The 13347-nt window shown below is 50.2% G+C and overlaps 1 protein-coding gene across 1 annotated transcript; it reads left to right on the top strand.

Annotated features, from left to right (window-relative positions):
• The first annotated feature begins 10692 nt into the window (after positions 1-10692).
• On the top strand, positions 10693-13335 carry TMEM160 (transmembrane protein 160). The gene is made up of 3 exons (XM_043598594.1): positions 10693-10934; positions 12209-12301; positions 12994-13335. Exons 1-3 carry the CDS (start codon positions 10727-10729, stop codon positions 13257-13259), a joined length of 567 nt encoding a protein of 188 aa, XP_043454529.1. The 5' UTR covers positions 10693-10726; the 3' UTR covers positions 13260-13335.
• The last annotated feature ends 12 nt before the right edge of the window (positions 13336-13347 follow it).

Below are 13347 nucleotides of genomic sequence, written 5' to 3' on the forward strand. Positions count from 1 at the left end.
ATCTTGCAGTTTGTGAATTCGAGCCCCGTGTTGGGCTCTGTGCTGACAGCTCAGAGCTTGGAGCCTGATTCGGATTCTGTGTGTGTGTGTGTGTGTGTGTGTGTGTGTGTCTCTGCCCCTCCCCCACTCACACTCTGTCTCCTTCAGAAAGAAAGAGGAAGGAAGGAAGGAAGGAAGGAAGGAAGGAAGGAAGGAAGGAAGGAAGAAAGAAAACAGATGCATTGGGGCGCCTGGGAGCTCAGATGGTTAACCATCTGACTTCAGCTCAGCGCATGATCTCACGGTTTGTTGGTTCGAGTCCCGCATTGGGCTCACTGCTATCAGCACGAAGTCGGCTTGGGATCCTCTGTCCCCCTCTCTCCCTCCCTCTACCCTGCTCACGCTCTCTCTCTCTCAAAAATAAATAAACATTAAAATTTTTGGGGGCGCCTGGGTGGCTTAGTCGGTTGAGCGTCCAAACTCGGCTCAGGTCGTGATCTCCGGGTCTGTGTGTTCGAGCCCTGCATCGGGCTCTGTGTTGACAGCTCGGAGCCTGGAGCCTGCTTCTGATTCTGTGTCTCCCTCTCTCTGTGCCCCTCCCCCGCTCATGCTCTGTCTCTCTCTGTCTCAGAAATAAACATTAAAAAAAATTTTTTTTAATTTAAAGAGGAAAAAGAAAACAGGTGCATTAACAAATACTTGTACATGAATGTTTATAACAGCATTATTTATAATGTGGACAGCTCAGAGCCTGGAGCCTGCTTCCAATTCTGTGTCTTTCTCTCTCTCTGCCCCTCCCCTGCTCACACTCTCTGTCTCTCAAAAATAATGAATAAACACTAAAAAAATTTTTTTTTCTTTTTAATTTTTTTTTTTCCAACGTTTATTTATTTTTGGGACAGAGAGAGACAGAGCATGAACGGGGGAGGGGCAGAGAGAGAGGGAGACACAGAATCGGAAACAGGCTCCAGGCTCCGAGCCATCAGCCCAGAGCCTGACGCGGGGCTCGAACTCGTGGACTGCGAGATCGTGACCTGGCTGAAGTCGGACGCTTAACCGACTGCGCCACCCAGGCGCCCCAATTTCATTGATTTTTTAAATGTTTATTTACTTTATTTATTTATTTATTTATTTATTTAGAATTTAATTTTTTTTAACATTTGTTCATTTTTGAGAGACAGAGACAGAGTGTGAGTGGGGGAGGGGCAGAGAGAGAAGGAGACACAGAATCAGAAACAGGCTCCAGGCTCCGAGCCATCAGCCCAGAGCCCAACGCGGGGCTCGAACTCACGGACCGCGAGATCGTGACCTGGCTGAAGTCGGAGGCTTAACCGACTGCGCCACCCAGGCGCCCCCTAAAAAAAATTTTTTAAATAATAATAGCCAGTAAGAAATATAAAGGTAAAGCATGACTTCACATAGAATGGGGGTAAAGTGGGGTGAGAGAGAAACATTTTAATAGAGTTGAGTTACCCAACGGCTTATGAACTACAGAATGGTGTAATAAGATTTTCTCGCAAGATTATCACAGATCAGTGAATAAAGAAAATTCATCTCCTACAAAAAGACAAAAAAAAAGAAAAAAGTGAAAACATTAAGTTAGCTGAAAGAAGCCAGACAGGGGCTCGTGGGTGGTTCAGTCAGTTAAACGTCCGACTTCGGCTCAGGTCATGATCTCGCGGTTCGTGGGTTCGAGCCCCGCTCTGGCGGTCCGTGAGTTTGAGCCCCGCTCTCGCAGTCCGTGAGTTCGAGCCCCGCTCTCGCGGTCCGTGAGTTCGAGCCCCGCTCTCGCGGTCCGTGAGTTCGAGCCCCGCGTCGGGCTCTGTGCTGACAGCTCAGAGCCTGGAACCTCCTTCAGATTCTGTGTCTCCCTCTGTCTGCCCCTTCGCCACTTGCACTCTGTCTCTTGCATTGTCTCAAAAATAAATAAACATTAAAGACAAATTTCATAAAAGAAGTTTATTTATATTAATTTAAAAAAAAAGAAGAAGAAGCCAGACACACAAGCCCCCCCCCCCCCCCCCCCCCGCCAACATGTCCAGAACAGGGGCTCTGTCGGAAGAGCCGGTGACTCTCGATCTCAGGGTCGTGAGTTCGAGCCCCACTATGGGTGTAGAGATTACTTAAAAATAAAATCTTCAGGGGCGCCTGGGTGGCGCAGTCGGTTAAGCGTCCGACTTCGGCCAGGTCACGATCTCGCGGTCCGGGAGTTCGAGCCCCGCGTCGGGCACTGGGCTGATGGCTCAGAGCCTGGAGCCTGTTTCCGATTCTGTGTCTCCCTCTCTCTCTGCCCCTCCCCCGTTCATGCTCTGTCTCTCTCTGTCCCAAAAATAAATAAACGTTGAAAAAAAAAATTAAAAAAAAAATAATAAAATCTTCAAAAAAAAAAAAAACCATTTCAGTGAGGAGGCTGTTCTGACCTCCAGGTCAAACAGGAAAGGGCATTGCTTCTCTATGGTGAGCTGGGTTGGCAGTTGGGGAAGTTGGGTCGGAGAGAGGAAATAAGTCACCAGTGTGGTTTGACAGGAAACGTGTCCTTCTGTGGTCAGCGGGTCTCGGGAGATGCTGGCAAAGGGACACATCCCACATTTCCGAGCTCAGTTAGCACTTGGAGAACTGAGGTTTGAGGCCTGCGGGGGCCGGGGGAGAGTAGCCTAAGGTTTGGTCGAGGGGGAGACAGAGGGTAACGGTGAGCACCTGGTCAGAGGAAGTGTTACAGTTGTGTCGCAGGACTTAGAGAGCAACCTGAATAAAATGCTTGGTTTGTGGGTCACATGACCTGCCCTGTGATCCCTCAACACACGCTTGAAAGTCCTGCCACAAAAGCCGATCCTTTGTCTCTGGTTCATTGTTGTGGCCATGGTGGTTGGAACGGGGCCTGACATCAGGTCAGCTCTTTTTTCTTTTTAAAGCTTATTTATTATTATTATTATTTTAAATGTGCATTTACTTTTGAGAGAGAGAGAGAGAGAGAGACAGAGACAGAGACAGAGAGAGAGAGGGAGGGGCAGAGAGAGAGGGAATGGAGGATCCGAAGCAGGCTCCAGGTTCTGTGCTGTCAGCAGAAAACCCGATGCAGAGCTCGAACTCACAAACCGTGAGATCACGACCTGAGCTGAAGTTGGACGCTCAGGCAACTGAGCCCCCGGGGAACCAAAATTTATTCATTTTGAGAGAGAGTGCACTTGTGAGTGGGATGGGGAGGGGAGGGGAGGTGGGGGGTGGGCAGAAAGCTAGGGAGAGACAGAAACCATGGGATCACGATTCGATCCGATCCCATGAACCGTGAGATCATGACCTGAGTTGAGATCAAGAGTTGGACACAAAACCAACTGAGCCACCCAAGCACCCCCAGGTCAGCTGTTGATAAAAATATATTAAAAAATTGGGAGGGGGGCGCGGGGGGCGCCTGGGTGACTCAGTCAGTTGAGCGTCCCGACTCTGGATTTTGGCTCAGGTCATGATCTCATAGTTCGTGAGATTGAGCCCCACATCAGGTTCCATGCTGATGGTGCAGAGCCTGCTTGGGATTCTCTCTGTCCTTCTCTCTCTGCCCCTCCCCTGCTTGCTCTCTCTGTCTCTCTCTCTCTCAAAAGAAGTCAACTTTAAAAAATGTTTTTTAATTTATTGAGATGTAATTGACATAGAACATTGCGTAAGTTTAAGACACAACATGTTGCTTTGATCCTCACTGATTACATATATACATGTATATATGTACACACACACACACACACACACACACTTATATATAGTACTTCAATAGGATTACCACTGTAACGTTAGCTAACACCTCCATCATGTCACACAATTTTCATTTCCTTTTCGTGGTGAGTAGATATATATCCTGTAAAAGAATACCAATGCCCGCTTTCTGCCTCCCATCCGCAGATATGGCTGCGTTGGTCTGGGATGAGGCTGGAACGTTAACTTGTCTTTAAAGCTCCCGGACAGTTCGTGTATTAGCACCACTGATCAAATTACAAGTGCAGAGGCAGCTGGCCAACATCACGATCTGTCTCTTTAAGGAGGATTTGTTTTCTCTGCCCTGACCCTTTCTGGCATTCATTTCTCTTCCCCTTCTCATCAGCCTAAACCATTTCACCAGCCAAGAATGTGAAAAATGTGTCTCCAATATTTTCTGTTCCACTTAATCCCATTTAATGCTTAGCATTCATTGCCAGCAGGCAGGCTGTTACAGCCCAGTTGAACTCCCTCCCAAGTTCAACCCCCTCCGGAGCTCCCAACTTGCGTCCCCCTCCATAAAATCTAAGCTCTTCTCGCTGGGAGATAAAGATCAGGTCTCGTAGACAAGGTTCCAGAGGGGGATGGAGAGCTACGGAAGGGTTTCAGCTAGAGACACATCACTAGCTGCTCATTTAAAACATCCTCTCTGGGATGCCTGGGTGGCTCAGTCAGTTAAATATCGGACTCTTGATCTCGGCTCAGGCCATGATCTCATGGTCTGTGAGTTCAAGCCCTGCGTTGGGCTCTGTGTTGACAGAGCAGAGCCTGCTTGGGATTCTGTCTCTCTCTCTCTCTCTCTCTGCCCCTCCCCTGCTCAGTCCTTTCTCTCTTTCAAAATAAATACTTAAACATACGCTAAAGGCATATATGTCAGTTCATGCTACCCCTCAGCTCAAACTCTCCCCAGCTCCCATCACACTTAAAATTAAAGAGGAAGCCTTCACTGTGGCCCACGAGACACCAACAACCTGACTCTCCATCTGGCTTTGACTTTCTCCTCTCCTCTCCTCTCCTCTCCTCTCCTCTCCTCTCCTCTCCTCTCCTCTCCTCTCCCCTTGCGCATTTTGCTCCAACCATGCGGGGGCCCCCTGGCTATTCTTCCAGCACATCAAGCACACTCCAGCCTCAGGGCCTTTGCACTTGCTATCTATCCCCTCTACTTGGAGTACTCCTCCTCCTCATCACCTCATCGATAACTCTCTGTCACTCATATTGCCACTCATATGTCACATCCTCAACACTCAGAAGCTTAAAATAATAAACACGTATTATTGTGTTCAGTTTCTGTGTATCAGGAAGTACCCACAGGAGCAGCTTAGCTGGGTAGGTTCTGGCTTGGGATTTCTCATGAGGTTCTGGTCAGGGCTGTGGTCCCCCAAGGGCTTGACGGGGACTGGAGAACCTTCCAAGGAAATTCGCTCATGTGGCCGGCAAGCTCGTGCTGGCTACTGGCCTGTTCACCAGGCTGTTTGTGTGTCCTCACGATGCGGCAGCTGGCTTCCCACAGAGAAAGGTGGAAGTGACAATGTCTTTTATGACCCAGCCTTGGAAGTCACAGTCTGTCACTTCCACAGTATTCTACTGGCCACACAGTATTCTACTGGCTCACGCCCCTGAGCTGGGGCGGGGATGGGGGTGGGGGTAGCATGATCTGATGTATGTCTTTAGAATATGGGATGAGACAACACAAACTGTGATGGCTGAGGTCATCTTAGAAGCTGGCTGCCATATGCTCTTGTCATTCTCTACCTCATCACCTAGATTTATTTTCTGGATGGATTTACCTTCCTGAAAATATATTAATCCTTCCTTGGTCTCCCTTTCCCAGTGCTGCCGTGTCCATAGGGGCTGGGACACATCATTTTTCTGTCTTGTTCACTGCTATATCCTCAGGGTCTTAGGCAGAACTTGGTACATCGTAGATACTCAATAAATATTTGCTGAACTACTAAGTGGAGAATGTACCCTGAGGGCGTTCTGGAGACCAATAAGTGGGCTGGTTTCAGCTGTCCAGGTGAAAGATAGCAAGGGTTTGAACTAGGAAAGAAATGGAGAGAAATTGATAGCTATTGGCAGGATCTCCTGTCCCCTTGCAAGTTTCTTATCTCTCCCTGCTACAACCCAGCCTTCGCAGGGAGGTGGAAGTGTTCTTAACAGATCAGTGGAACGTCATATGTCCCCCGCATAAATCGTCTATGGCTTTCTACTGCACAGTGTCAGGAGTTACAGGTGACCCAGGAACTAAAGGGGGTAACCTCGGAAGGCCCTCTTGCTCTGGTTGGGGTTAAGGTGGCCAGAGAGCTGCTTTTGTGGATTCAAACGATGTCTACACATTGTAGGGCATCTTAGAAAATATAATTGTGATGGCTGCCCAAGGAAGGAAAGGAAACCATCTCGTGATGGTAAATGATTGTTTATGTTCAGTGTCCTACACTCAGTGTAATTTTTCTGGGCCCCAGATTCTTTCTGCAAGGCTCTGATCATGGTTTATCTGGTCCATGCCTAGTCAGAGTTCAGGTTTCAACTAGGCTGGGTTAGGTGCCCTCTCTGGGCTCCTCTAGTCTCCTGGGCTTTCCCTAGAATGTACTTACTTAGCATGTTTATTGCTTATTTTCTGCCTATATCTCTAGAACGGAAGCTCCATGAGAGCGAGCAGCTTTCCAATCCATGAACATGGTCTATATCTCCATTTATTTAGATCTTTAATGTTCCTCAACAGTATTTTGTAGTTTTCAGTGTAGAAATCTTGCATGTGTTTTGTTAAAATACTTCCGAAGGTATTTTGGGGTTTGATACTATTGTAAACGAACTTTAAAAAAAATATATGAAAAAAAATTTTTTTAAGTAGACTCCGCACCCAACGTCGGGCTTGAACTCACGACCCCGAGATTAAGAGTTGCAGGCTCTACCAACTAAGCCATCCAGGCAGGGGGCCCCAGGAACTTATTTTTAGTATCATTTTGCAACTGTTTCCTGCTAGTATATAAACATAAAATTGATTTTTTATATATTGATCCTGTACCCTGAAATCTTGCTAAATTCACTTATTAGTTTTAGTAGTTATTTTGATTTTTTGGAATTTTCCACATAAGCAATCACATGTGCAAATATCAACAGTGCTAATCTTCTATCTTATGTCGATGCCCTTCTATCTATTTATTTTGCCTATTGCACTAGTGAGGACCTCCCATACAATGTTGATTAGAAATGGGGAGAATGAAAGTCCTGGCTTCGTTTCCAATTTTAGGGGAAAAGCAGTCAATATTTCACCACTAAGAATGGTGCTGGTTTTGAGTTTTTTTTTTTTTTTAATTTTTTTTTTCAACGTTTATTTATTTTTGGGACAGAGAGAGACAGAGCATGAACGGGGGAGGGGCAGAGAGAGAGGGAGACACAGAATCGGAAACAGGCTCCAGGCTCTGAGCCATCAGCCCAGAGCCCGACGCGGGGCTCGAACTCACGGACCGCGAGATCGTGACCTGGCTGAAGTCGGACGCTTAACCGACTGCGCCACCCAGGCGCCCCTGGTTTTGAGTTTTTTGTAGATGTCTTTGATCAGGTTGAGAAAGTTCAGGGCAGAGAATGTTGTCTGTTTTTTTTTTTTTTTTTTTAAGGTTATTTGTTTTTTGAGAGAGAGCGCACGAGTTGGATAGAGGGAGAGGGAGAGATCATTTCAAGCATGCTCTGCACAGTCAATGCAGAGCCAGATGCGGGCCTCAAACCCATCAACTGTGAGATCATGACCTGAGCCAAAATCAAGAGTTGGACAGTCCGCTGACTGAGCCACCCCGGTGACCCCCCCCCCTTTTTTTCCCCCTTTTTGACAGATTTTAAGTAATCTCTCCACTCGAGGTGGGGCTCAAATTCACAATGATGAGATCAAGAGCTACGTGCTCCCCTGATTGAGCCAGCCAGGTGCCCCAAATTTTGTCTGTTTTGTTTACTGATTTGTACCAAATGTGTAGCATAACTGTCAGGGAGTGAGTGCTGAGTAAATGATGAATGAATGAAAGATCAAATGAGTATAAGCTGCATGGCACTGGGGCTAGTAATGTAGCATTGGACTTATCTAATTAGCTATGTGACTTAGGATAAGGTAACCGCTCTGTCTCCCTTCTCTGTAAAATGAGTATAATAATGGTATATATCACAGAGGATTATGTTGAGGATTTAATCAGAGTATCCATGTAAAGCAAGAGCACTGAATCTGACACATGGTTAGTGCTCAGTAAACATCAGCTTTTATTATCTCAGTTTTCTGAGCCTCATTTTATTTCTTCTATAAAAGAGGGAATATTCCAATTCTTTTTTTTTAACTTTTTAAAATATTTATTTATTATTGAGAGACAGAGAGACACGTAACGTGAGCAGGGGAGGGGTAGAGAGAGGGGGAGACACAGAATCCGAAGCAGGCTCCAGGCTGTCAGCACAGAGCCCGACGCGGGGCTCGAACTCACAGACTGCGAGATCATGACCTGAGCCAAAGTCGGTCGCTTAACCAACTGAGCCACCCAGGCGCCCCTCTGGTTCTTTTTAAGATTTTAGTTTATTTATTTTTTAAAGCTTATTTTAAGAGAGAGAATCTCAAGCAGACTCCACAGCTCGATGTGGAGCTCGAACCCACGAACCATGAGATCGTGACATGCTCGGGAGGATGCTTAAAACTGTCTCAGCCATCCAGGTACTCCTTAAGATATTATCTTTTTTTTTTTAATTTTTTTAATGTTTATTTTTGAGACAGAGACAGAGCATGAACGGGGGAGGGAGAGAGAGGGAGACACAGAATCTGAAACAGGCTCCAGGCTCTGAGCGGTCAGCACAGAGCCCGACACGGGGCTCGAACTCACAGAATGTGAGATCGTGACCTGAGCTGAAGTCAGATGCTTAGCTGACGGAGCCACCCAGGCGCCCCAAGATATTTTCTTTTAATGTATCTTTTTAAAACTATTTACTTATTTTGAGAGAGAGAGAGAGAGAGAGAGATCATGGGAGGGGCAGAGAGAGAGGAAGAGAGAATCCCAAGCAGGCTCTGCACTGTCAGTGCAGAGCCCAACTCGGGGCTCGAGCCCACAAACTGCGAGATCATGACCTGAGCCAAAATGAAGAGTCCACAGCTTATCCGACTGAACTCCCAGGCGCCCCGAGATTTTATTTTTAAGTAATCTCTACACCTAACATGGGGCTCGAACCCACAGCCCCGAGATCAAGAGTCCTACACTCCGCTGACTGAGTCAGCCAGGTGCCCCTATTCTAATTCTTAACTCCTAGGGTTACAATGAGAATTAAATAACATTACACACAGGCTATGCCTAGCACAATTCTTGGCACAGGCAAAGTCATTGATAAATGTTTGCTGTCATTATTTACCAAGTTCCCTACTTATACTGGGTTGAGGGCATAGGAGATGCATCAATCAAGGACCCAGTCCACTGAAAGCTGTGAAGCCTGTTGGCAGACACAGATCAGTATAGAGATCATTACCACACAGTGTAGTAAGGGGGGGGGGGCATAAAGCCATGTGTGGACCCAGAGGCAGAAGCTGGCTGCTGAGATTTGTCAGTGGGATCAGGTCTGTCCAGACTCAGACCTAAGTTTAGACCTAAAAGGAAACAACAATGGTTTATATCAAGGAAAATTGGAAACAACCTACAGATGGGGATCACCTGTGGTACCAACCTGTAATGCATCAGTATGAACCATTAAACTTCATGCTGTGGAACAGAAGAGGGGGATGGTTGCCTGGGGTAGGGGGTTACTTTCCATTAGATCCTTCTGTATGTTTTGTTTCTTGTACCATGTCCAAAATAAATTAATTTTTATTTATTTATATTTTTAAGATTTTTTTAATGTTTATTTATTTTTGAGAGAGAGAGAGAGAAAGAGAGAGAGAGTGCAGGCGGAGGAGAGGCAGAGAAAGAGGGAGACGCAGAACTCAAAGCAAGCTCCAGGCTCTGAGCTGCCAGCACAGAGCCCGTCGGGGCTCAAACTCACTAACGGGGAGATCATGACCTGAGCCCAAGTCGGAAGCCCAACTGACTGAGCCACCCAGGCACCCCTATTTTTGTTGCTAAAGTTTATTTAAGAGAGACAGAGACAGCAGGAGCAGGGGAGCACAGAGCCTGACGTGGGGCTCGAAGTCACAAAACAGATCATGACCTGAGCCTAATCGGGGAGTCGGTCGCTCAACCGACTGAGCCACCCAGGTACCCAATTATTTATTTATTTTTAATTTGAGAGAGATTGCAAAAGTGGGGGAGAGGGGCGGAGGAAGGGAGGGAGGCGGGGGTGGTGGGGCGAGAGAAAGAGAACCCTAAGCAGGCGCCACGCTCACGTGGAGCCTGTGGCGGGTCTCGATCAAACCACCCTGGGATCACCACCTGAGTGGAAATCAAGAATCGGCGGCTTAACCAGGCACCCCAATCATATTTTTAATATAAAAATTATGAAAAGTATTCAATGCCATCAGTCAATGTTCTCGACTTCTATGAAAAAAAGTTAATGTGTCAAAGGGCATCTCACTTGACATTTGCCTGTAAAAAAGACAGGGCAAGAGTACAACAACCGATAGCAGTAAATGCTCATCAGTGGGATTAATGTTGAGGTTTATTTTCTCCTCCGGGCTATATCAGATGTTGCAAAGGTTCTGCATTAAGTACCCCAGCTTTGTTTTGTTTTTGTTGATTGGCTATTAGAATTAAAGTTATTAACATAAACTACAAGTCCCGGCAGACATCGTGCCTCCGCCTTCTGAAGACCGGCCTTCTATGGGCGCAATGATCGCTGGGATTCGTAGTCCAGCAGCAGAAGCGAGGTGGGACGCGCAGTACCGGCACAGATGACAGAGGAGGAATCACCGCTATTTCGACCAATGGACCGTGGGCGCCAGCCCTGAGTGGCGCTCTCCAAGCCAATGGGTGAGCCGCCATGCCTGAATGACGTGGGCTTCAGCCTACGGGAGCCCGTGGGGGCGGGGCGGTGAGCGGCGGCCGTAGTGGGAACCATGGGAGGCGGCTGGTGGTGGGCTCGGGCCGCCCGACTGGCCCGGCTCCGCTTCCGGGGGGCGCTGCTGCCGCCTCCGCGGCCCCGGAGCGGGGGCGCCCGAGGGTCCTTCGCCCCCGGCCACGGCCCCCGTGCCGGGGCTTCGCCGCCCCCCGTGTCCGAGCTGGACCGTGCGGACGCCTGGCTCCTCCGGAAGGCGCATGAGACAGGTCTGAGGCTGGGGCTGGGGTCGGCCCTGACGGGACAGGGGGTCCCGGATAGCCGAGCTGTCGGCGCGCGCGAGTGGGGAAAGGGGGTGGAGCTTCTGCTGGAAACAGGGCTGGGACTCCGGAGCGAGAAGGGCTTCCGTAAAAGCGCAGGGAAGCGCTTGCTGCAAGAGCGCAGTCTGTCCGCATAGAAGTGCTTGCGGATGGGACGGTGTCCGGCTAGTGGGACGCAGTGGGGATTGGAAAGGTGGGTCGGGGTAGGACAGGCAGCCTTATAAAATTGCACTGCCTGGGCGAGAGAAGCATCCGAAGAGGGTGAAGGGCGGAGGTGTTGCCCACTGGAGGGGTCCGCCTTGGAGGAGCCAGTTCAGATCCAAGAGGCGACCACTCTGCATTAGGCGGGAGCGTGGATCCCATCAGAAGAGGGGGCGAGTTCCGGATTGGAGGAAGGAACAACCAATAAAAGAAAAGCTCTGGGCTGATTGGAGGGCCAGGTGATCCAGGCTGCAGGGGGAGGGGCCTCATGTGTCGATAGTGGATGGGGAGTGGGTGTGGGGTTTGTAACCCGGACCAGCCGGTTAGCGCCACACAAGGGATTTGAATGGATGTGAATAACAGCAAGGAAGTTCACACGCGGTAGCAGATGATTGGCGTTTGAGGCTCCCTGAAGGGGGAGGCTGGAGAGAGGCCTGAAGTGCAGAAGTTTGTCCCAGAGCGGGGAGGCGGGAGGGGGATACACACATGTATGGGGAGAGGAGAGGTGTTGACCAGGATGACCCCTCGGGATCTTCCTGTCCTCATATTTAAGTTCGGCAATTTTGGGGGCGCCTGGGTGGCTCAGTCGGTTAAGCGGCCGACTTCGCCTCAGGTCATGATCTCGCGGTCCGTGAGTTCGAGCCCCGCGTCGGGCTCCATGCTGACAGCTCAGAGCCTGGAGCCTGTTTCAGATTCTGTGTCTCCCTCTCTCTGACCCTCCCCCCTTCATGCTCTCTGTCTCAAAAATAAACGTTAAAAAATTTTTTAAAAAATATTAAATAAGTTCGGCAATTTTGGTTCCTAGATTCTCCTGCAGATTCTGCAGACTATGTTGAATCTTTGGTGCTGCAGAGTTTGGGGAGAGGGCTCAGATGGATGGAAGCTACAGTTTGGCGGGGGTTAAGGTTCAGTGGAGGGCCGTCAGGACCGGGTGGGGATTTGGGGTGCAATGGGATAACACTGTCTGGGCTGACCGGCTGATGCTGATTTCTCCCCCCCACCCCCCCCACCCCTTCCTCCAGCCTTCCTCTCCTGGTTCCGCAATGGCCTCCTGGCATCAGGCATTGGGGTCATCTCCTTCATGCAGAGTGACATGGGTCGGGAAGCTGCCTACGGTGAGTGCAGACCCCCACTCCCGCCCCAACCAGGGAGTGTGGGCACTTGCTCCCCCACTGAGGAGGGCAGAACCCCCAACCTCCCCCGTGGGCGTAGATTCTTCCCTGCCCTGGCCCACCGCCACCCACTCTTTCTTCCCCCACGAGAAGCCACCTCATTTTCACGTGTGACTGTTGACCTTACATCCACCCGCCCCTGCTTTGTGGCCCCTGGATCACCCGAGTGGGTGGCCCACGGGGTGGCTGTGGGTCCTTGTCCCCTCCGATCTGACTTTCCAGCAAAGATGAGGGTCGCGTCTTAGTCCCTCATGCTGGCCCAGCCCCAGACTGGCCCTGCCACTCCATCCCTGTCTTTGCTCTCAGACCAGCTCCCCACTCCGCCTCTGGTCCTGAACCCCACCTCCCCATCCGGGACACCTCCTCTGATACCGGTACCTTCTCATGTCCCTGACCTTGGCTCTGTACTACTCTTGACGCCTACCCTGCTTTTGAGTTTGCCTCATTCTCTAACTCCACCTTGGTCCCCTGCCCCGCCTCGGGTCCCCGGAGTCATCTGGATCCCAGAACCCCCGCCCTGCCCCCATCCCCATCCCCCTCCCCACCCCGGCTTCTCCATCCACCCCACTGCAGTGCCAGCCTGGGCGCTCCGGCCCTGCCTCTCCTTGACCGTGGCCTCCTGCCCTCCCCCACAGGCTTCTTCCTGCTGGGCGGCCTGTGCGTCGTGTGGGGCGGTGCCTCCTACGTGGTGGGCCTGGCTGCACTGCGGGGACCCATGCAGCTGTCGCTGGGGGGCGCAGCAGCGGGCGTGGGGGCCGTGCTGGCCGTGGGCCTGCTCTGGGCTTGTGCCGTCGGTCTCTACATGGGTCAGCTGGAGCTGGATGTGGAACTGGTGCCCGAGGACGATGGGACCGCCACCGCCGAAGGCCCCGATGAAGCCGGCCGGCCGCCACCGGAGTGAACAGCTGGGCCACGGGGAATGGCCGGGCGCTGGACGGCCCGAGGACCGGGACATTAAAACCTGACCCTTGTCCACATTCTGAGTGGAG

This window comes from Prionailurus bengalensis, chromosome E2, assembly GCF_016509475.1.
Source record: "Prionailurus bengalensis isolate Pbe53 chromosome E2, Fcat_Pben_1.1_paternal_pri, whole genome shotgun sequence".
Taxonomy (NCBI): Eukaryota; Metazoa; Chordata; class Mammalia; order Carnivora; family Felidae; genus Prionailurus; species Prionailurus bengalensis.